The sequence below is a fragment of the Acipenser ruthenus genome, chromosome 2 (assembly GCF_902713425.1).
Source record: "Acipenser ruthenus chromosome 2, fAciRut3.2 maternal haplotype, whole genome shotgun sequence".
Classification (NCBI taxonomy): Eukaryota; Metazoa; Chordata; class Actinopteri; order Acipenseriformes; family Acipenseridae; genus Acipenser; species Acipenser ruthenus.
In genome coordinates, this window is record NC_081190.1 from 12,921,478 (window position 1) to 12,942,719 (window position 21,242).

The 21,242-nt window shown below is 37.4% G+C and overlaps 1 protein-coding gene across 1 annotated transcript in view; it reads left to right on the top strand.

The window, feature by feature from the left end:
• The window catches only part of LOC117403982 (anthrax toxin receptor 2-like), a 79,027-nt gene that overhangs the window by 24,826 nt on the left and 32,959 nt on the right, over positions 1 to 21,242 (top strand). The window contains exons 11-16 of the mRNA XM_058989704.1: positions 2,388 to 2,466; positions 3,038 to 3,133; positions 7,816 to 7,860; positions 9,700 to 9,795; positions 12,966 to 13,133; positions 14,678 to 14,758. Coding sequence (XP_058845687.1) covers positions 2,388 to 2,466; positions 3,038 to 3,133; positions 7,816 to 7,860; positions 9,700 to 9,795; positions 12,966 to 13,133; positions 14,678 to 14,758 — 565 coding nt within the window. The remainder of the gene's footprint in view (positions 1 to 2,387; positions 2,467 to 3,037; positions 3,134 to 7,815; positions 7,861 to 9,699; positions 9,796 to 12,965; positions 13,134 to 14,677; positions 14,759 to 21,242) is intronic.

Genomic DNA, 21,242 nt, shown 5'->3' on the forward strand with positions numbered 1-21,242 from the left:
CTGTTGACTTTAGAAAGTGATGCAGGGTAGAATATTTGATTATTGTGATTAATAGCCCTCGTGATTGGAATGTTTATCTTAAGTGCTCTGCTGCTGTATCATGATTGTATTCTCACAGAGGGAGGTAGAATGGGCTGTGAATGTGCAGAGTCTGCTGGCGTTGACTCGCGAACCACTGAAAATGTGGTTAAAGACGACTGAATCAGGGGAAGTCTGATCAACAAAATGTGCTGCTGAGATGGTGGCGGCTTTAGTTGAGAATGTTTGATTCAGTGTGAAACGAACTGGTGGGATAGACAGCAAGATAGGGGAAAAACTTGCAATAAAACAATAGTGATACTAAAACCCACTAATGTATGATTTAATTGTACCTAGAGCCAAATGGAGAGAGTCTCTTGTGTGTGCGATGAAAGCAAGGATCCAGTCGTGATTGAATGGGTAGGAAGAATCCAGTTTTGAGCACAGAAGACTGATAGCAGTTACAGCTTGTGGATGGAACGCCTGCAATGGGACTGTAGCTGCTGCTGCGATGAGAATGCGGAATCTGGAGATTCATGAAACCAGAGAATCCTAGAAATGAGGTGTCTGTGAAAAGGGACGAGTCATAGCGGTCTGAGTTGTAGTCTTCATAGAATAGTGAAAGCCCGTTCCAGTTTTGAATTAATAATACACGCATTTTGATGTCCTTCCTGGATTGCGCAGATATGCTTTTCTGAGCTTTCTGGCTTGATGCTGTAGAAAGGAGCGAGGAGACATGAAATTAAGATTCTATCCTGGGAGATGATGCGAATTGCATAATTGAAATGGCCCAGTAAAGATAGCAGGTCCCGTTTTTTTATTTTATTTTTTTTTATAGAAATTACCATCCGAGGTGGCCGAGTGTAAGTTATTGCGAATGTGCGAGGATACATTATGAAAATATCTTTAGTTCAGTAGCAGTGAATTTGGAAGTGTACAGGATGGAAAAGTCCAGTACAAATAGCAGTGTGAAGCCTGTTTCCAAAAATAAACTTGACAAAAACAACAACAGCCATTTCTTTTAGTACTTGCAAGCAGTCTTAAATTAGAACTGTACTTGAAAATATTCTCTTTCAGAAAAATAAAAGAGCTGGAAAATAGCTTTGAGAATCTAGCCCTTAATCTTGCAAAAGTATCAAAAGTAGAAGCCATATGTGGTCGCTGGACTTGATTTCTAACTACAGGCGCATGCTTTGGACCATTGAGGGAGCTGATGCCAGGTTGTAAGTGGGGACGTCATCTGTGGGGACCGGAAGTGCTGAACCGAGATGGCGACCATGACTGAGTGGCGAATACTGGGCTTGAAATAATAGAGATTGCTGCAACGTTAGAAGTGATCTGTTTGTCCATATCATTGAACCGTGTATGAATTGAAGCAATTGAGATGGCGAAGGGGTGAATGAGGGACTTCATGTCTTCGAAAATGTTGTTTATGAAGCTGAAGGGTGGGATGTGTTTCGACTGCGTCTCTTGATTGCTGTGCTGGGAGGAGACGAGTGACCATGACTGGAGAGGAGGGTGGTGTTGCCGCCTGTCCTGAAGCTCTGGGCAAGCTAGTTTGTGGAAGTGCGCTTGAGAAGCTGGCAGCATGGTGTAGCAGATATAAAAGGTACAATAAATACTGAACAACGCTATACTATCGCTTCCAGCCAGGATGTTGATATTGTTGTCGTGCAGGGTTTTTAAAAGTTAGGCGAGTGGCAAATCCTTATAAAATAGCTGCTCCGAAGGCTGAGCCTGCTGGCGGGGGTGTTTTGATCTCCGTAATGCCAGAGCAGCAGGTCTGGTTGCTGGGAGAAGTCTGCATTAGAAGTACACGGTACTGACTTTCCATCGGAGAAATGAATTGTTGAGGAGAATCCAGCAGGGAGGTTTCCTGATCTGAATGTTGGTTCATGCTGAAAAATAAATTTTGCGCAGATAACAGGTCGCAGCATATGCAAGAAAGCGAGGAGTGTGAGATTGGGGTTTAAATAGGAGGTTAATGATGATAGACGTTAATTAATTAAGTTGCCCATCTACCACCCCCCGAATTTCATCCTAAGGCTAACATTTAATTGAACAGCTTAAATAACAACATGTATTGATCTATAGCCAATCATGGTAAATAAAATCAATATTAATGTATGTAGCTTAGGGAGCTGGCCTTTGTGAGTGGGTTATTCAGACTAAGGAGTTTGCAAGTTTCTAAAAGGTTATTTAAAAAAGTGTTGGTCTATATTGAAGTAGGAGACTTCACTGCCCTAGAAATTCATTATTCTACAGAACAGGAAACAAATATTCCTTTTTTAGATATGAAATCAGCACTGTGGTGTGTTAGCAGGTGCAATTTCAATAATTACTGTGTTATTCCTTTGTTTTTTTCCCAGGACGATCGATGTGCTGGTTAGTTTAAACGATGGGCAGTCCTTCATATCCAGTGCTGTTACAGTCACTGCCTCTTCTTGTGTAAGTGTGACAAATAATTCATAATAAATTATTATTATTATTATTATTATTATTATTATTATTATTATTATTATTATCATCATGATTTGTGTTGTATTATTGTAATTATATTTTATTCTATTGTTGTTTAGGCCTAGTGTAAACGTTGTGCATGGATGTCAAATTTTCAGGCACGACTTCATGCTGGTTGCCAAGAGCAATTTGTTTTTTGTTTATCACTTTGAAGGGAAAAAGAACTGATCTCACAACACAAATAACCACTTTCTGTTAAATCTGCCAGAAGTTTGTGTTTAAAATCAGTCATGTTATGCTGTTTTGGGCACACATTACCGAAGTGCAAACCAGATTTATCATTGTAGATTTTTTTTTTCTGATTGTAAGTAGAGTATATTGGAACCCCATAACATGTAGATGAACATCCATACCTGTAATAGCTACATTATAGTTAAACTGGTAGCATTAAAAGAGGAATAGCAGCTTATGCATTGGAATTTATAGGAAGTTGTGGCCATTACCAAATGAAAATGCTTCCTGTTTTAACAAAGTCTTTTTTTATGTTGTTTTGTTTTAGTCTGATGGTACAGCTGTCGCCATTGTCTTTCTGGTGTTGTTCATCTTGCTTGCACTTGCACTAATGTGGTGGTTTTGGCCCTTGTGCTGTAAATTGGTAAGTGAAAAAGTAATACAATTTAAATAATTTAACTCATGACTAAACTTTCTAGAACATAAGAAAGTTTACAAACTTTATAGAACATAAGAACATAAGAAAGTTTACAAATGGCCATTAGCCAATGCAATTGACTCAGTATAACAGTACATTTATTCAGCCTTTTTATACACATATATTATTTCATATTTAATAATCCCAATAACCCAGTAACACACCCAACTAGGGCCCGGACCAAATCAAAACTTTGACAACCCGCTAATCGCACTTAACAAAACTGTATTTAATAGCGTTTTCTTTTTATGAGTAGAAGAAATAAGATACTTACAAAAAAAAAGAAAACGCTATTAAATACAGTTTTGTTGAGTGCGATTAACAGGGTTGTCAAAGTTTTGATTTGGTCCCAGCCCTAGGTGTGGTTGTACAAAGTTAACTCATTTCTCATGTGTTAGACAGTTTAGGTGAGGCTGTAAGACTAAAATAAGGTGCTTGCTTGATCTAGTTGGGTCAATCTAATGTAAGTAATCTTAGCTAAATAAATTCATGCTTAAAATGGAGATGCTACTGGTTACAATAATGCAAGATCTGAGGGTGTTATTGCTGTCGTGTACAGAAATAAGATGTATATCTTTTTAAAATGACTTCCGGATGAGTTCAGTGAATGTAAATTGTTAGATGTGCAGTACCAGCTTCCCTTGGTGACAGGGTGGGAGGAAGTATTGTAGGCTGAGCTATACTTTGTGGTTTGCATTCTTCAGCTGCAAGATAAATATAAAAATCAGAGATCACTTAGAGGTCGTTTTAGTCCAAGTAATATAAACAGAAAATTAGAAAAGGATAGGATTTCACTCCTATTCATTTGTGGGTGTGAACTTACTAGGTCTAAGCTAGTCTGAATTTGTGCCATAGAATTGTACCAGCTAGTTGTTTACATACAGGAGATTTTGCCTCTCAACTGGGCTGTTCTTGGTTAAAGTTGTATTAGTCACTACATTTCTAGACACAAATAGAAAGCTACATCAAGTTTACTTTGGTCGTACAAAAAATAACTATTCCCAACCTGCAGCTGTAACTGCTGTCAGGAACTGCAGGCAAACTGAAAAGTAAAGCAGGGTTCTGATGAAGTAAAATGCACAGGCTTGTGGAAGCATATGGTAAGCAGACATTTTAGTACACAATTCAGCTTGCTCGAGTGTCATATTTGGTGAAGTCATGGCTGTAGAAGTCGTGGCTGTCCAAAAGTAGTTACTCAACAGTAGTGCTTATTGTTTTCAAAATATCACATTTGGAGAAGGGGATAACACAGAACGTGGTCATTAATGTGTATTTTTTCAGGTTTGTTCTATTGCACAAGACCTTGGAATAGTGTGTTATCTAATTTGTCAATAAAGCCAAGCTATTTCACATGAATTCAACAACCGGAACATGTAATTATGGAAAACAGAGCACATTTTGTACCACAGCTTGAGTAAGTAAAGTTACTGAATTGCGACATCAATCGAGAAGCTTCAGCATGTGTTCAACGTGCTATGTTGTGCTGATAGTTTGCTAACGACTCAGATGACAGTGGGGGGGGATTCCATTCAATCAATATCGCACATGTCCTTTTTAAGTATTCCTTCATCTTGAATCCATGTGGCTGCTCTGTTGACAGTTCTTACATGCATCTCTGCGTATCACAACACATGGCTATGTCCCGTTGGCAGCAGTCATAGCGTTGACAAATCTTTATGTCAGGAATGTTCATGTTCCTTCCATAGGAAAGTATGTGAAGACACCACCAAACGTACCCCAGTGCCATGGGACTGGATCAAAGTGCATACGTTACATAATGTCCTATTGTTGAAATACAAGGCCATCACGTGTCTCTTTCAAACCAGCATAATAAGAAGCTGTGTCTTTTAAAGAGAGAATAAACATGTTTGGAAAGGTTTCCATGGTGTTCAACTAGAACACCATCGCTACATACAAAGGCAGTGTTTCTACAGTGGCTGGACTGCAAAGCCACTCTATTTTTTTTGGAAGGTTTTAAATAAAGTCAATGAGTTCATTGTAAACTATTTAAGCCCCCTGACAAATTTAATGAAGAAAAGGCATTCTGCATCCCAGCTGTCAAAATGTAGAAATATGTTGAACTGCATTCAGTATCAATTCAGTAGTTTTTAGATCTTTATTTCAAAAGTATTTAAATAACCATTGGCAATGGCCGTTTTTAAAGAAATAAAGCACACCACCTAATAAGGTTAAAATACTTGGTTTTGCTTAACTGCCCATCTAACGGTGATACATTTGTCTGAATTGTATCAAACTTTTGAAGCAAATTAGTAACTATCCATGTAGATTATACATAGATTATACATACACACATAAAAAAGTTATTTGCATTTAATTGTATATGGAATGTGAGCACTAGCAGCAGTTAACAGCTTGTTTTGTCTGTCTCTTTGGACTGTTAAGCCCAGACCACTTATTAATGGCAGGTTACAAGTTTCTTGAGGATTACTTTACCATGCTATGCCATGACTGCACTGTACTGACAATTCATCTTTCTTTTATGTATTTTTTTATCAACATATTCAAATTATAATAATTAGTTGCTGTACTAAAGAGATACCAATTATAATCTGTATTTGTATTTTTGTGTTTGTTTTTACACCTGCTTTCTATACTTCTTTATTGCTGTTTCTGATTATGTCATTATTAACCAGTGCTGCTAACTGATGTCTCTTCAATCACAGGGACTGCTTCTGAAGAGACTTATAAAAAGGAATTTGTAAAGTGAGGTGGTTCTAGAATTGGCCACTTGGGGTGTGCAACTGTAACTTCTGCCCCATTGGCACAATGGCACCTGTGAGCAAGTAACTGGAAAATTAGTTTCAGAGGGGACAGAATTAACAGCTGCACACCCTTATTGGGCAATTTTCAAACCATGTATTTGGGTAATTAAAAATAGATTATTGAAATGAACAAGCTGGTTCTAGAGGACATGAACAGATGTTGGTCACCATGGCCTGTCCGTTTCATCATATTGCTTTAAGCTGATATTACATGACATTCAAACTGTAAAGATAACATATGTAGAAGAATACACAACTAACTGGGAGACGATTTACTGCTTTGTAACAGATATTTTATAATACAATACGGTTTGGTTTTCCACTTAACTGTGCATTCCAGACTTGATTACTTCCAATGCTGAATGGCGGATCACAGTAATCACTTGGTAAACATGTATTACATTTGTTTTAACACAAGGAAGTTCGTCAAGCACAAACAATTCTTAAAAAACCCTCTTCAAAATTGTTCAATTTTCACACAAAGTTACTTGACGTAGGGACTATTGAGAACAGAAGATTTAGTAAACATCATTTTGAATCATAGGGATATAGCAGGACTATAAATACAGAAAAAAGTACTTAACGATGAGTGCTGATTTTAGAACCTTTTGTTTTTTTCTGTACCAATTTTATTCCAGGTATTTTTTGAAGTAGAACAATGTCCACTTGTGGCCACAAAATTAAATTCATCCTTTGGTCTTATTAAAAACCTGTGCTATAAATATACAGCAGGATGTAAGCAACCATTCACTCTCATTTGGCTATACCATGGTTCCATGTAACATAGGACCTTCAAAAGAAGGAATAGATTTAAGGATCGCATGGGACAATTACAAAGGAGCAATATAAGAATATGGGCTTTTGCCATTTAAATTGGTTGTTTCTCTGCTCTTTAAACAAGGCTCAGGCTCATGTCAGGTGGTTAAGTCTGTTAAAAATTGAAAAACGCAACATACTTATACAGCTTTTCGAGAGTCTGTTTTCACATCTGTCCGGCAGGTACTTTAGAGATCAAGCAGAAAACATTTGGCTAATGCTTTTTTTTCATGTCCAGAAAACATGGTAATCCCCTTCTTATCTGGCTTAATAAAAAGGTAATCCTTTACCATAAAGTATGTTAATGATTACACTCAGAAGAGACACACAATTATTATTGGACTTGCTGATAAACATTGACTAAGTTAGAAAGTAATAACCTTGAATCAGTTGTTTGCTGTGACTGAAATGGCCGGTGTTATCTCCATTAAAGTATGCAGTACAGTATGAGTTGCAAAAGCTTAGACATTCAACATCAAGTCCAATAAAGCAAGTAACTGGAGTGATAGGGCTGGAATGGGAAGAGTGAAGCAATGTTATTGGTGGTACAGGCCCTTGTGGAGTTCTCTGCTTACCCAGAGCTATTTCATACTTGGCAGTAGGAGGTGTACACTTTCTAAGCTCGGCACCGAGGGTCAGGCACTTGTCTGTGAAACCAGGGCACAAGGAAAGCCCCATGCCGTCTTTCTACATCTGATTTAAACTAATTAACTCCTTTATGATTGGAGAGGACTGGAAATCACTGAACCTCATCCAGTTAATTAGGAGATAAATGAGCAGGAGCACTTCCCCCAAAGAGTGGCTGTCAACAAGTTCAGTTTTATGTTGCACTTTGGCCTTGGTGTTAATTTTCATAAGGCCTTGTTAATCAATCAACAAGGGATTGCAAACGCCAGTTGTCAATTTGTGAACTAGCACTGCTAAGACCAATAAGGGGGACACAGAATACAACACCTAGTACTGGGTTACGCACATTTGTTACATGTCATCACTGTCACTGATTTTACTTTTATTTTTCTTTTGTTTTAGGTTATTAAAGACCCTCCACGACCACCACCCCCAGCTCCAAAACCTGTAAGTGGACTCCCAGTCCTGCTAAAAGTTAACCCTGCGGCTACAGCGGTTACAGACACTACAGCTTTTCAGTACATGCTTTCATTTGGATCCAGATGTTCAGATTGTGTTCTTTTATGTTGAGAATCTTTTCATCATTTTTTTCCATAACGTATTTATAATGTACTTATTTTCTAATAGGTTGAACAAAACAGCTATTCATCTGCCTTTCAGTATTGATATTGTTTGAGAAAAGTCAAAGATCAAACTGCTTTCTATGACGGCGTTTATATGGACAAGTCATGACAGTTTTCCTCACGATGTTTTTAGCCACAGTAATTTTCAGGAAATGCGTTGCTATGGTGTTCTGATTTAGGAAAAAAAGTCGGCCGTACCAGTGCAGATTACTCAATTCATAGTCATTTAGGGCAGGGGATATTTAAATGTCCATGTCTGCCTAGTAATTAGGAAAAGAACGACTCTGAATATCATGAGGAGAGCTTCAGCCATGAATTTTTAAAACAATTAACAAGAGAAAAGAATTAACTTGTTGTCTCGCACATTCCGAATTATCACATATTACTTGTTTGTGTCTCGTTACCTTTCCAGCACACACACGCACACTCACATAAAAGTATATTAAATAAAACTTCTACTAAGTACAAATTTTACAACTTAAAAAATAGATATGCGTAACATCTAAAAGTTTTATTTAATTAAAGTAGTAAATGTAGTATAAATGTATGTGGAAAATGTGGGAACACAGGGGGTGTTAGTATGGCTTTGCTGAGGAATAACGTGAGATTCCGCCAGTTAAACAGGATCTTGACTGCTGAAATCTCGTGAGCCACAAGCACGATTCCTGCTCCGGTTTACATGGGTTTTTACAGCTGTTTTTATTGTGAGAAAGTGATTGACCCTGCCCTTAAAGTCGCGCTGACCAAAGGACGTTCTTTTGCTGTTTCACGATGTATTCGTGTGACAATGTCACACAGTCATGACTGTAGAGTCGATTTTCAAGTGCATGTAAACCAAGCCTGTGTCTTGAGAGGATATATTTTATTGACTTTTTTTGGATATGGATCACAATTTTGACTGTGAAATATGCAGCCCTATAAACCGTTTTTGTAGAATGCTTTTTTATACTCTTTCCTTGGATCTGTTCTAGTCGTGTTAAAGAAGCCAACAGTTTTGTGAATGTCAAACTTTCTTTTTACATATAAAGTGAAGAGTAAATATCAAGAGTATATCATGGATCAAGTGATCAAAGTAACTGCCAGCTAAATGTGGCTCAGGAAATGTGATGTGAAGCTCAGGATATTACAGAATGTTTTTAGCCACAATTACAGTGTAGACTGCATCCAAAGTAACTTGGCTTGAGTCACTACTTTGATAACATGAAGACATTAATAAAGACTTTTTTGTCAAATATTTTACAAAATCTAGTTTTGGTTAATCTATAGGTGACTCTATAGCTGTACAGATCCATCTAGTATCTTTAGGTTTTAGAATCAGTAGAATACGTTGCAGTTGTATGTTAAGTTTGTAAAATGGGTTACTATATGTATCCATAGTACCCGTAGTATGAAAAATACTACCGTAATATTTTAAATATAACATGTTCCTTTTATGTGTTCTGCACAAAATATTTAGGTTGTGCATTATATAACAAATGCGTAGTATACTCGAGTAATGGTATGCTATATATGATACTAGTTTATTTCTTAATTTTTTTACATGTTAGCATATTAGAGGAGCATGATACATACATGATTCAACCCAAGGCAGCCCAGCCATTCATGTTATACACAGGGGGCATTATATTCTAAAGATTGCTGTATTTCTGTTAATATCTTTCAGAAACCAGAAGAGGACCCACTGCCAAACAAGAAATGGCCAACTGTAGATGCCTCTTACTATGGAGGTAGAGGTGCTGGCGGGATAAAACGCATGGAGGTATTGATCCTTATGTTTGCATTTAACATGTTTTGTGTTACGCTTTAGCTGGTAATCCTAGTAATATAAGCAACTTTATATTTTCAGTGTTTAGGAACTCTGGGATAATATAACAATACCCTTAACATTGACCTTAGATGGTGGTAATATTGTGGTCATTTGTCTTTTTAGGTGGATGATTATTATTATTATTATTATTTATTTCTTAGCAGACGCCCTTATCCAGGGCGACTTAGAATTGTTACAAGACATCATATTAATTTTACATACAATTACCCATTTATACGGTTGGGTTTTTACTAGAGCAATCTAGGTAAAGTACCTTGCTCAAGGGTACAGCAGCAGTGTCCCCCACCTTGGATTGAACCCACGACCCTCCGGTCAAGAGTCCAGAGTCCTAACCACTACTCCACACTGCTGCCCTGATGATAAATGGCTTTGAGGCTTTGAGATATTGTTTTTTTATACTTGGTACACAACTGTACAGCTATGGCCAAAGGTTGTGCATCACCCTATAGAATTAACAAATTTTGCTTCATAAAGTCGAACGAAACCTGCTGAACAATGTTCCGTTAACATATTGCATTACAACTGCTTTGTAGTTTTCCATATACATAATGAAATCTAATATGAAATACTGTAGTACTATTATGGCTTCCGGTAGATATCATTTTGTAGTTTCTTTGATTACATATACTTTTTTTTTTAATGACGTCTCAGTTCTAAAATTTTAGGTGATGGAAATCTTTTGTCCAGAGCTGTATGATATGAGTCTCTCGATCAAGTTTGATGATGGATGCAACAGCTGCTGTTGTCACACTGTCAAAGCCTTACATCTGAGTCCATTTGAGACAGTGATGTCATACTTGCAGGGTCATATAAACACACATATGTTTGCAGAAAAGCACTAAAGATTTCTTTTTAAAATTTATTTTATAACCATAGTACACACATTTGTATTACCTCACTGGGGTATGTAGATCCTCTCCAGTTTAGATCAATTGAATAGACCCAGTTGCCTTCACATTTGGTACACAGCAGTACTATATCATTCATTCAGTCAAAACCATTCAGTTAGAGATGCCATTCCCCCTTACAGTATCTTCCCAACATTATGTTTGTATTTTTCACTCAAAGAAAACACAAACATTTCTAGTAGCATGAATGGGTACATCAAGGAGTGTACAATTGCAGTAACATGTTCAGGAGTCTGTAGTGTGTCATTCCAGTCTTGCCAGTCTTTTGGTTTGAACAGGATGTGATACATTACACATGGACAAAGTTATCTGTATTGTTACCATAACAATTTTGCTGGCAAATCTGATATATTAATTCATGACATTTCTAAAATAGCAGAAATCCACTGTATGAACTGCATTTGTTAGTCTAGATAGATAGAAGATAATGCTGTTGCATATGGTAAACAAACCAAAGCATATTAACTGTCTATACAATATAGGTTATGTTGAAAATAAAGATATACTGCTATTTTATTCAGTTAAATGTATTGGGGTGGTTTAATCTGGAGCTATGTCCTTGCTTGAGATGCAATCTGTCAATCAGGTCTCAATTTCTATTGATGTAAATGCAAATGTAATGCATATTAAGGCACATGCAAATTAAGACACGAGAGGACGCATCTAAGACACCTATGTATTTATTTACTGTAAAATTAGACCAGTGTAGACCAGGGACACAAGTGTGGATCTAGCAGTCCAGCCCAAACTATGACCTTGTTCCAACCAGGTCCTTAATAATACATTCAACATCTTTATTCAATTATTATGATTGTAATAAGGCTATGGACTGTTTAATTCAATAACTGAAGCAAAGTCCTAGACTGGGATGGATTGAAAGAGCCACAAATGAGTAACACTGGTATAACCAATGTTTTAAAGACGGATGATAAAACACTCCTTGGACATTTTCTAAACAGATGGTATTAGCCCAGTTTGTGCAATCCAGAAAACCCTGCTGTTTATTTTCTGGTACTTACACTTTAAAGTTTCAGAGCTGCCTCTGTGGTAATTTAAGATGAATGGGATGGGATGATGTCATGGTTGGAGCCATAAAAGAGTTTCAGTGTCCCGGCAAAGCTCTGCTGGGTAAAGTGACACTGTTTTGAGCGGAGCTTTGATAACTGTGACATGACAGGCAGAGCTATCTTGTCTTCAGTGGAGTCTGAATGATTTAAATCACAATGCGTTTGAAAGATTGAGTGCTGCTGCCAGATTAATGAATTCATCTTAGAAGTCTGGTCATGTCACTCATTTGTCCAGACTCTAAAGAGAATCAAGTTTAAAGTGTGCTATGGTCTGTCTGTTTTTTGACTTGAAACCAGTGGCGTCGCTAGGATTTTGAGGCTAGGGGGGCTAATACCCCACAACATTCCCACGATCTTGGGAATGGAAAAGAGCTTAATTTTAAAGCTGCTATAGAGAGGCACTTTGCATTTGTCTTATTCTCCCAGACAGCGAAACACAAATGAAGAGTTTTTCCCTGAAGGTTGTGACACTTATACGTATATAATTGAAAGCCCCTGGCGAGATACAGCATATTAGAACACACCCAGACCCCTTTGCCGTCTGTGCCTGATCCAAAGATTCCTTACCTCCAACCTGATAATGCCTTTAATATCCCTATCTTTTCTATTTAGATAAATAAGGTGATACTCTCTCCAAGGGATCTCTTTTCCACAGAACTTTTTTTTCTTTCTGTATGTGCTTCCCTAAGCATTGTTTGTTGGAGTGGAGTGGAGTTAGTAAAGTAAAACTGAAATGATCATGACTGTATCCTGTACATATAGAATCAGTAAAGCTACTTCTTTAAGACAATGTAGAATAATTGAATAATGTATTATACATTTTAGTAAACGATAATGAGGTAAGAATGTTAGCAGACATATAACAAAGGATGAGAGCTGGTAATTAAACTTTTAATGTATGTTTTAAACAATGTCAGTCCCTGTAGCTTTCTTTCTTTTTCTGTATTTACCACTGAAATCCTAATCATCGAAGAAAAAAGTCATGTTTGCCTCTTCATAGAGTAGACTATTATGCATTAATTGAGAACGAATTCATGAATTCCTATTGAAGTGAAACAGAATTTATATAAAGTAAATATCTTTTAACTTACAGTCAATCCATTATTCTTTGGTATTAACGTTGCAGGTTCGCTGGGGAGAAAAAGGATCCACTGAAGAAGGTGCCAGATTAGAGAAAGCTAAAAATGCTATAGTGTGTGAGCCAGAGAACACTGAAGAGCCAATGCTAAGGAAGCCTGCCAGACCTCCTCCTATATCCCAAACCTCTGAATCAAAATGGTACACCCCGATCAAGGTGAGTGTCTGCTCATATGTTGAATTGCCACTTTTTAGTTTTAAGAAAATGGTATAATATTAGTATACATGTAACCTGTACAGAGATTTATTTAGTCCATTTTCATTTTCATTGGAAAGAGATAAAAGGTGGCTGAGTTTGGTGGCTTATTGTGATGTAAATTGACTTGCAATTGAATGGAATTCCCAGAGGTGCCTCAGGTAACGTCAACCATACTGATATTTGGAATACAGCATGGTACAAAAAACTAATGGTCCGGTCAATGTCATGAATTGGGTTTCTCTGTGACGCAATACAGGAGACGAGACATGCGCTCTGCTTGGTTTATTTCTAATTTAACCCTTTCAGGACCAAGCATTTTTCAGTGGGATGCGCCCCCAGGACCAGGTGTTTTTTGGCTGTAGTTGACTCTCCTCCTATAAAAATTCACAAAAAATCTATATTTTACAGAAGCATCTTGCAAATGTTGTCCATTTTACAAAACACTTTGGGGAACATTTTAAAGTACTTCAGAAACCATATACACGTTTCGCTTTTTTTTCAACACAATACTTCGTTTTTCGTTTTATATATATTTTTTTTTAAGTTAATTAATTTTTATGATGTATTCTGCTTTGAGATACATGTATAAAAACGCGTTATTTTATGGCCCGAGGGACCTTACAATACTTCCTGAAAGTTTTGTTGACAAATATTGATGTTTGGGCAGATTACAAGACATTGTTTCGAGTGATTGTAATGACATAATACACGTTTATTCTCAGGGTCTTTATAAGCAATAATGGCACTACTCTCGATTTTATTTTCTCAAAATAAATATTTATAAATAAAATAATAGTTACTCATTTCATTATGATCAGTAATAAGGAAAAAAAAAAACCTACCTGATACATTTAGTTCAATTAAATAGTATATGCTTATATCCACTCGTTTCTTGATATTTATAAATGTTGTAAAAACATATATATTAAAACACATGAGACAGAATAAATGTTCTAATATAATAAATAAAATGCATCAGATTTACAATGTTTCCCCTTTTTTATTAGCTCTAAACAAGTTTCTGTGATGTTTTGTTTGTGCTGTTGTCTCTTCCTGGCTGCTGTAAACAGTCTTCGCCCGTTAGACACTAAATGCCCCTCTCAGTGACGTCACACGAAAAAAAAAAGAAAAAACTATCAGGAAGTGAACGTCAGTCCCTCCCCTAGCCATTGATATGTGTTTCAAGCCTGTACTGCAAAGTACGGTGGCCCTGTAAGTCATCAAAACAAAGTGCTTTTTTTTTATCGTGTTTACACAATCGCAGTCCTAGAAGCCCACTTCAGTATGATCGTGTTAACACAATCCCGGTGCTTAAAGGGTTAATGATGCATAATGCGATGAATATAATTCTTTCTTCAACTGTTTTAACCCATTTCAACTCATTGTTATCTTTATTTATATTGTTCACATAAGAAACAATCAATATATTTACGTTTGCAGGTTGTGGCTTAACTCATGCTTCATCTTGCTACCCTAACTAACTGCTGTTCCTCATCCTTCAGGGTCGTCTGGATGCTTTGTGGGCCTTGTTGCGGAGGCAGTATGACAGAGTTTCTTTAATGCGCCCACAGACGGGTGATCAGGTATGGTCCAAGTGAGGTTTGAGGCATAACACAAAACAAGAGCAGAGCAGAGTTAACAGCTAACCACACATTTATAAGAAAATGGATCTGCTATTACAAGGTTTCTGAGGTATCTTGAGGTTTTAAAACCATTTCCTGTGTTGCTTCTACTCTGCAGTTGCAAAGTGCAATGTAGGTCTCATATTAGAGCTATCCAAATAACAGGTACGTTAATAAAAAAAAAATAATAATAATAATGTTCTGTATGTTGTGGCACAAACTGGTGACGTGAAGGGGTCTTTATCATGTAAATGCAAAATAAAATGCGACAGGTGTAATCTTAATAACAAATTGTATTTATTTTGCTAAAGATTCTTTAATTTAAATGCGTTTCAAGATAATCAAGAGCTGTTCTTTATTGAATAGGGTAGTGAGCTTTTTTATTTTTTACATTGTTTACATACCCTTTATTGTTCATGCATTACAATGCCAATATTTTTACACTACACTTCAATATAATGTCTGTAGTTAGGGCTTGAAGTTTTCAAGTTTTATTTATGATCACATGACATCCCTTTAAACTTTGAGCAGATTCTGTTTCCTAATTAAACTCAGAAAAAAGCCGTTAATTACAAAACAGTGTCACTTGTTTTTACCTTCATATCTCCACTGAGCCTGATTCTGTTTAGCCTTATTTTTATTTCAAACAGACGTGACCAATTACGTTAATTGCCCATCGCTGATTCTAATTGCATTTCATTTGCCTGGTTTATCGTTGTGCTTTCACTGATTTAAAATAGTTGTCCTGATAGATTTTATTTTCAGCATGAAATATCCAGTATGGTGCACACTGATAGCAAGTCCATCCTTGATTTGTAGCAAATCTTAAACCCATTTGTAGTGAATAGCTTTTTCTTTATTAGGATGCGGAGACGGCGTAAAAATGACTAATTAACATTTAAAGGGAGGTAGCGGTTTGGAAAATAAAACCCAAAAAGTTTAACACATTTACATTGCTAAATTTGTCCCCTGCCTTTAAGAAGAGCCTAAAGATTGCAGTCGGTACAACTGGAAGTATCAGGGGATTTGAGAAACACATGCAAACAAGATCTGATGACTAAAAAATAATAATTTTGATCAAGTTTGGTTTAAGGTGGCACAAAATAGTTTTTTATACATAGAATCTAGTTTGATTTCTGAAATATAACAAAAATGACTCAATTGACTTTTAAATGCAAATTGGTCCATAAACATGTATAGCCACCACCTTATCACTTTATCTGTTTCAAAGCCAAGAATTCGTCATCTGTATTTCCTAGATTCAGTTATCAGTAAAACCAAGATGTTTGTAATATCAGCTAACGTATGTGAATATGTCTCGTAATAGAAGTGTGAGTGCTTCAAAACTGGCTAGGTTTCATATTTTTTATTTAAAACATTGGAGTGTTTTTATCTGCAAGGTGGTTCATTTCAGTGGTGTTTGAGTGAAGAGCCACTTCAAATTGAGAGATTATGTTGGGGATTTCCACCACTTCCCCATTACCAGATTGTAACGGAAATTCACTTGCAAGTGCTAAAAAGTTTCGATTTTTTTTTTTTTTTTTTTTCAAATGCTTACCCATAAATCGGCATAATTTGTAACTGAACAATAAGCAAACTATTTATTTTTATTTTTTTTGTCTGGACTTTTCATAAGCAGCCAGGTTTAACATGTGTTAAAGTTAAAATACTGTATGCGTTTGCCTGCTTGAGGTGAGATCTGTGATCAGCCAAGCAGCTTTTCTTTTCTTTTTCATGTATCAGGCTTCCAGGAAATACAGTCCTACATCAAGCTAATTATATTACCCAATAAGGTCATGTGATTTTTGGCTGGTGACTATCGCAGCGGCATGTGACAGCCATGACCAATTACGGTGCTGGAAATCTGGGTGTTCTCAAGGGAGTCTGGCTAAGGTTTTTAAAGCTGTAGCCCCCTTGGCTTTACTGTAGACTTGTGCATGGGTTTTTTTTTTATTAATATGCAGTCTAAAAATGTAATGTTTAGAGATTCAAGTGGAAAAACACAGTGAGGATCAAAACAAAGATCTGTATTTTGGTTATTTATAAATCACTGACGTAAGACAGATCTATATCCATTTGCATTGCAGCCCAATGCCAATATCAATTACAAGATCTGATAGCAGGGATGTTATAGCAGGCAGGACATCCTTTTAAAATAAAAAAAAAAAAAAAATACAAATAAACTATGCACACATGCAGAAAGTCACATGTTAACAGTTGTTAATAACATCAAAGTTGTGTGCCGTACAATCCTGAGGATTCTTTAAGAATCCAAAATATAGCAGTGGGGACAGCATTAAGACTTTCATATCCAGTTCTCTGCTGCGTAATTAAAATACTAACAGTTTGACGGAAAAACAGGAAATCCCCAATCATGCTTGTAACTATTAGAAACGGAAATCCGAAGTAGGATCTTTGAAAGCGTGCAGCTGGTGCTCATACAGGGGAAGTGTTGCATTGTTTTGGTTGGTTTTCATCTTTTTTCCAAAACAGTGTCTTATGCTGTCTTACAGTACCAGAGAACAAGGGCAGGAAATAGCTCTAAGAAAAAACTGATGAACAGCAAAATCCCCACCGAGGGAATGTTAATTGTGTCATCATATTTAGTACCGGTACTAGGATTTTGTTTGGGTAAGTGGCTTATGAAAGACAGAATAACGAGACTATCGCTTTGGTTTAACAAAAGTTCACCATGACTTAATAACATTCTGTAATATTGTACTTAGTATAGTAGTATTGTGACCTTTTCACCTTTTCTCGAGTTGGGAAACGTGTCAGTGCATGTTATCAGGAGACAGGAGACCGGGGACCACTGTCAGGCTGGCTGGTTTTTCAGTCAGGGAAATGCTTTCCAGGACCCCAAAGGGCCAGAGTACCTCATTTAGGAGAGAACTCAATCGCAGACTTTCAAGTCCTTTTATCAAGTAATTGAAGTTCAGGCATGAATTATCAAAGCTGGAAGAGTCTCTTTCAGTGCCAGCAGCTAATGCAGTGTGGCCCAGTTTGAGAGCCACACACGGTCGAGCAAAGAGGCTTTGATGGCAGACAGGAACCCCCAAGGGTCATGAATTTTTCAGTGCAGAATCTGTGAGGTTACAAGAGCTCGTACAGGTGTAAAGAAGCAGGTTGTTGGAGACATCTGTTCTGAGCAGAGACCCGGGGTCCCCACCAGCCCGCAGCGAGACTGCTGGATTGTCAGCAGATGTAGTTTAGAGTGGCAGAACAGTTTTGGTCTCACATTTGCCGCCTGAGGGGCTTCAACACCAAAGGTAGAGCGGGGGTGGACACAGCTGCACTCCCGAACTTGCCTGAGGCACAAATAAAGAGATCTAATGTAGTTTGACTGTGTTGTTGGGGGAGACGGGGGAACGGGAGAGCCACTTCAGAGCCAACTTAACGCGGCAACATCTGCCGCCAAGTTTCCAGGGAGCGGCTGGGGACAGCAGGTAGAGAAGGTGGTCGCTGAGGAAGCAGCCCTTGTTAAGTCTCAAACTATTTTGAATAGCCTCTTATCAGAACCTGCTGGTATACTCAGCAGGATTCTGTATTGTTTTACAAAGCAGCAGTCTGCGCACTGTACTAACAAGGTAGTTTATGAATGATGCATTACCATACATTAACCCACAGTGACTCCACACTCAAACAAAAGGTGAGAGCATGTATTTTAGAAGTGGGTTTGTGTATCAGCAATGTAAATCTTAACACTGAGGTTTGCAAAAATTATAAAAAAAAAAAAAAAAAACTCATGCTACTTGTGTCCCTTTGCCTTGTACCAGTGGAATTAACGATACAGCTATTGACACATCAAGTTTAAGCTGTGTGATCCTAGTTCCTCTGAGAAATGGTCATGCTTGCTTGTATTTTAGTTCTGTATGCTTTGAGGGTGCTTTTGGCGGCTTGACATAGTGTGCTACGTTATTTTGAGCAACTTGTTTTAAAGCAGAGATTGTAACTGTGTGTCATCGCCACCACCAGGATGCTACATGTTTGCTTTTCAGAGGACTTTAGGCTTCTAGAGTGTATTAAATCAGAGCTCAGATTAGAAGCACAAAGAACAGCACCTTCTCGAGATGGATTAAAATTTCCATTCATGTCTGTTCTTTGCAGCTAAATCACTCTTCAGCATCTAGGGATCTAAATGTTTGTTTTCTCGGTTGCATAAATCAGCCTGTGTGCACTCCATCCTCTTAATAAGGCTTAGAGGAAAGCTCAGGTGCAATCTGCACAGGCCTGGCAAATACAACACAATATAGATTCATGAAAATTGCACATATGTTGTTCTAATATATTTGTTTTTGTTGGAATTATGATTATTATTTGTCAGAAAATATGTAAATGTTTAATGAAAGACTTGTTGTTGATTTGTTAATAACAATGACTAGAACAACTACAATTACAAATCTTTTTATTAATTTTTTTCTTTATGTAAAAGTTGACAGGTACAAAGTTTTTTGAAAATATTTGCAAGCAATTTAAAGACTAATCAGCACTAAACACATAACACCATATATATACAGTGCCTATAGAAAGTCTACACCCTCTTTCAAAATGTTCACCTTTTGTTGCCTTATAGCCTGGAATTAAAATGCATTAAAACATTTTTTTTTTCATTTATCTACACATCCTACCCCACAACTTCCAAGTGAAAAAAATATTCTAGAAATTTGTAGAAAATTAATTAAAAATAAAAACTGAAATAGTTTGGTTGGATAAATGTCCATCCCCCTTGTAATAGCAATCCTAAATTAGCTCAGGTGTAACCAATTGCCTTCAAAATAACACACAAATAAGTTAAGTGGCCTCCACCTGTGTTAAATTGTAGAGATTCACATGATTTCAGGATAAATTTAGCAGTTCCTGTAGGTTCCCTCTGCTGGGTAGCGTATTTCAAAGCAAAAACTCAACCATGAGCACCAAGGCGCTTTCAAAAGAACTCCGGGACAAAGTTGTTGAAAGGCAAAGATCAGGGGATGGGTATAAAAAAATATCAAAGGCCTTGAATATCCCTTGGAGCACGGTCAAGACTATTATTAAGAAGTGGAAGGTGTATGGCACCACCAAGACCCTGCCTAGATCAGGCCGTCCCTCCAAACTGGATGACCGAGCAAGAAGGAGACTGATCAGAGAGGCTACCAAGAGGCCAATGGCAACTTTGCAAGAGCTACAGGCTTTTATGGCCATGACTGGTCAAAGTGTGCATGTGACAACAATATCCCAAGCACTACACAAATCTGGCCTGTATGGTAGGTTGGCAAGAAGGAAGCCATTACTCAGAAAGCCCACCTTGAATCCCGTTTGAAGTTTGCAAAAAAACACTCTGTAGCCATGTGGCAAAAAGTTTTGTGGTCTGACGAAACTAAAATTGAACTTTTTGGCCTAAATGCAAAGCGTTATGTTTGGTGCAAATCCAACACAACGCATCACCCAAAGAACACCACCCCTACTGTGAAGCATGGTGGTGGCAGCATCATGTTATGGGGATGTTTCTCATCGGCAGGGACTGGGGCACTTGTCAGGATAGAAGGGAAAATGAATGGAGCAAAGTACAGGAAGTCCTTGAGGAAAACCTGTTGCCTTCTGCAAGAAAGCTGAAACTGGGATGAAAGTTCACCTTTCAGTATGACAACGACCCAAAGCACACAGCCAAAGCTACACTGGAGTGACTGGAGTGAGTGGCCCAGTCAGAGGCCTGACCTAAATCCAATCGAAAATGTGTGGCATGACTTGAAGATTGCTGTCCATCAACGCTCCCCAAGGAACTTGACAGAGCTTGAACAGTTTTGTAAAGAAGAATGGTCAAATATTGCCAAATCTAGGTGTGCAAAGTTGGTAGAGACCTATCCCAACAGACTCACAGCTGTACTTGCTGCCAAATGTGCTTCCACCAAGTATTAACTCAGGGTGGTGGAGACTTACCCAATTATGATCTTTCAGTTTTTTGTATTTTTAATATATAATTTTTTTCTCAATAAAAACTTTTTTCCCCTTAACAGTGTGGAGTATGGTGTGTAGATAAGTGGAAAAAAAATCCTCATTTAAATCCTCATTTAAATGCATGAGACTCTGAGGCACTGACACAACAAAATGTGAAAAAAGTTCAAGGGGGTGTAGACTTTCTATAGGCACTGTATATATATGTTTTTTTTTTATTACACCCACCCCTCGTTATATCGCCCCTCGCTATACTGCAGATTCAGCTATATCGCGGTCCTGAAGTTGGCTCCCCATTTTTACAGTCTAACTGCACATGCCTTAGCTGAAATATACACAGGCAATTTCACTTAGAAGTACTGTTCGTTTTATTTCGTACTGCACATCACAAACAAAAATATACGAAACAATTAAAAACAAAGCATTAACATAGCACTGTACCATATACACACGCATTGCACAATAACACAAAGCAAATTAAATATCTACTTGCTGAAGCGGTTTTATGTTAGCC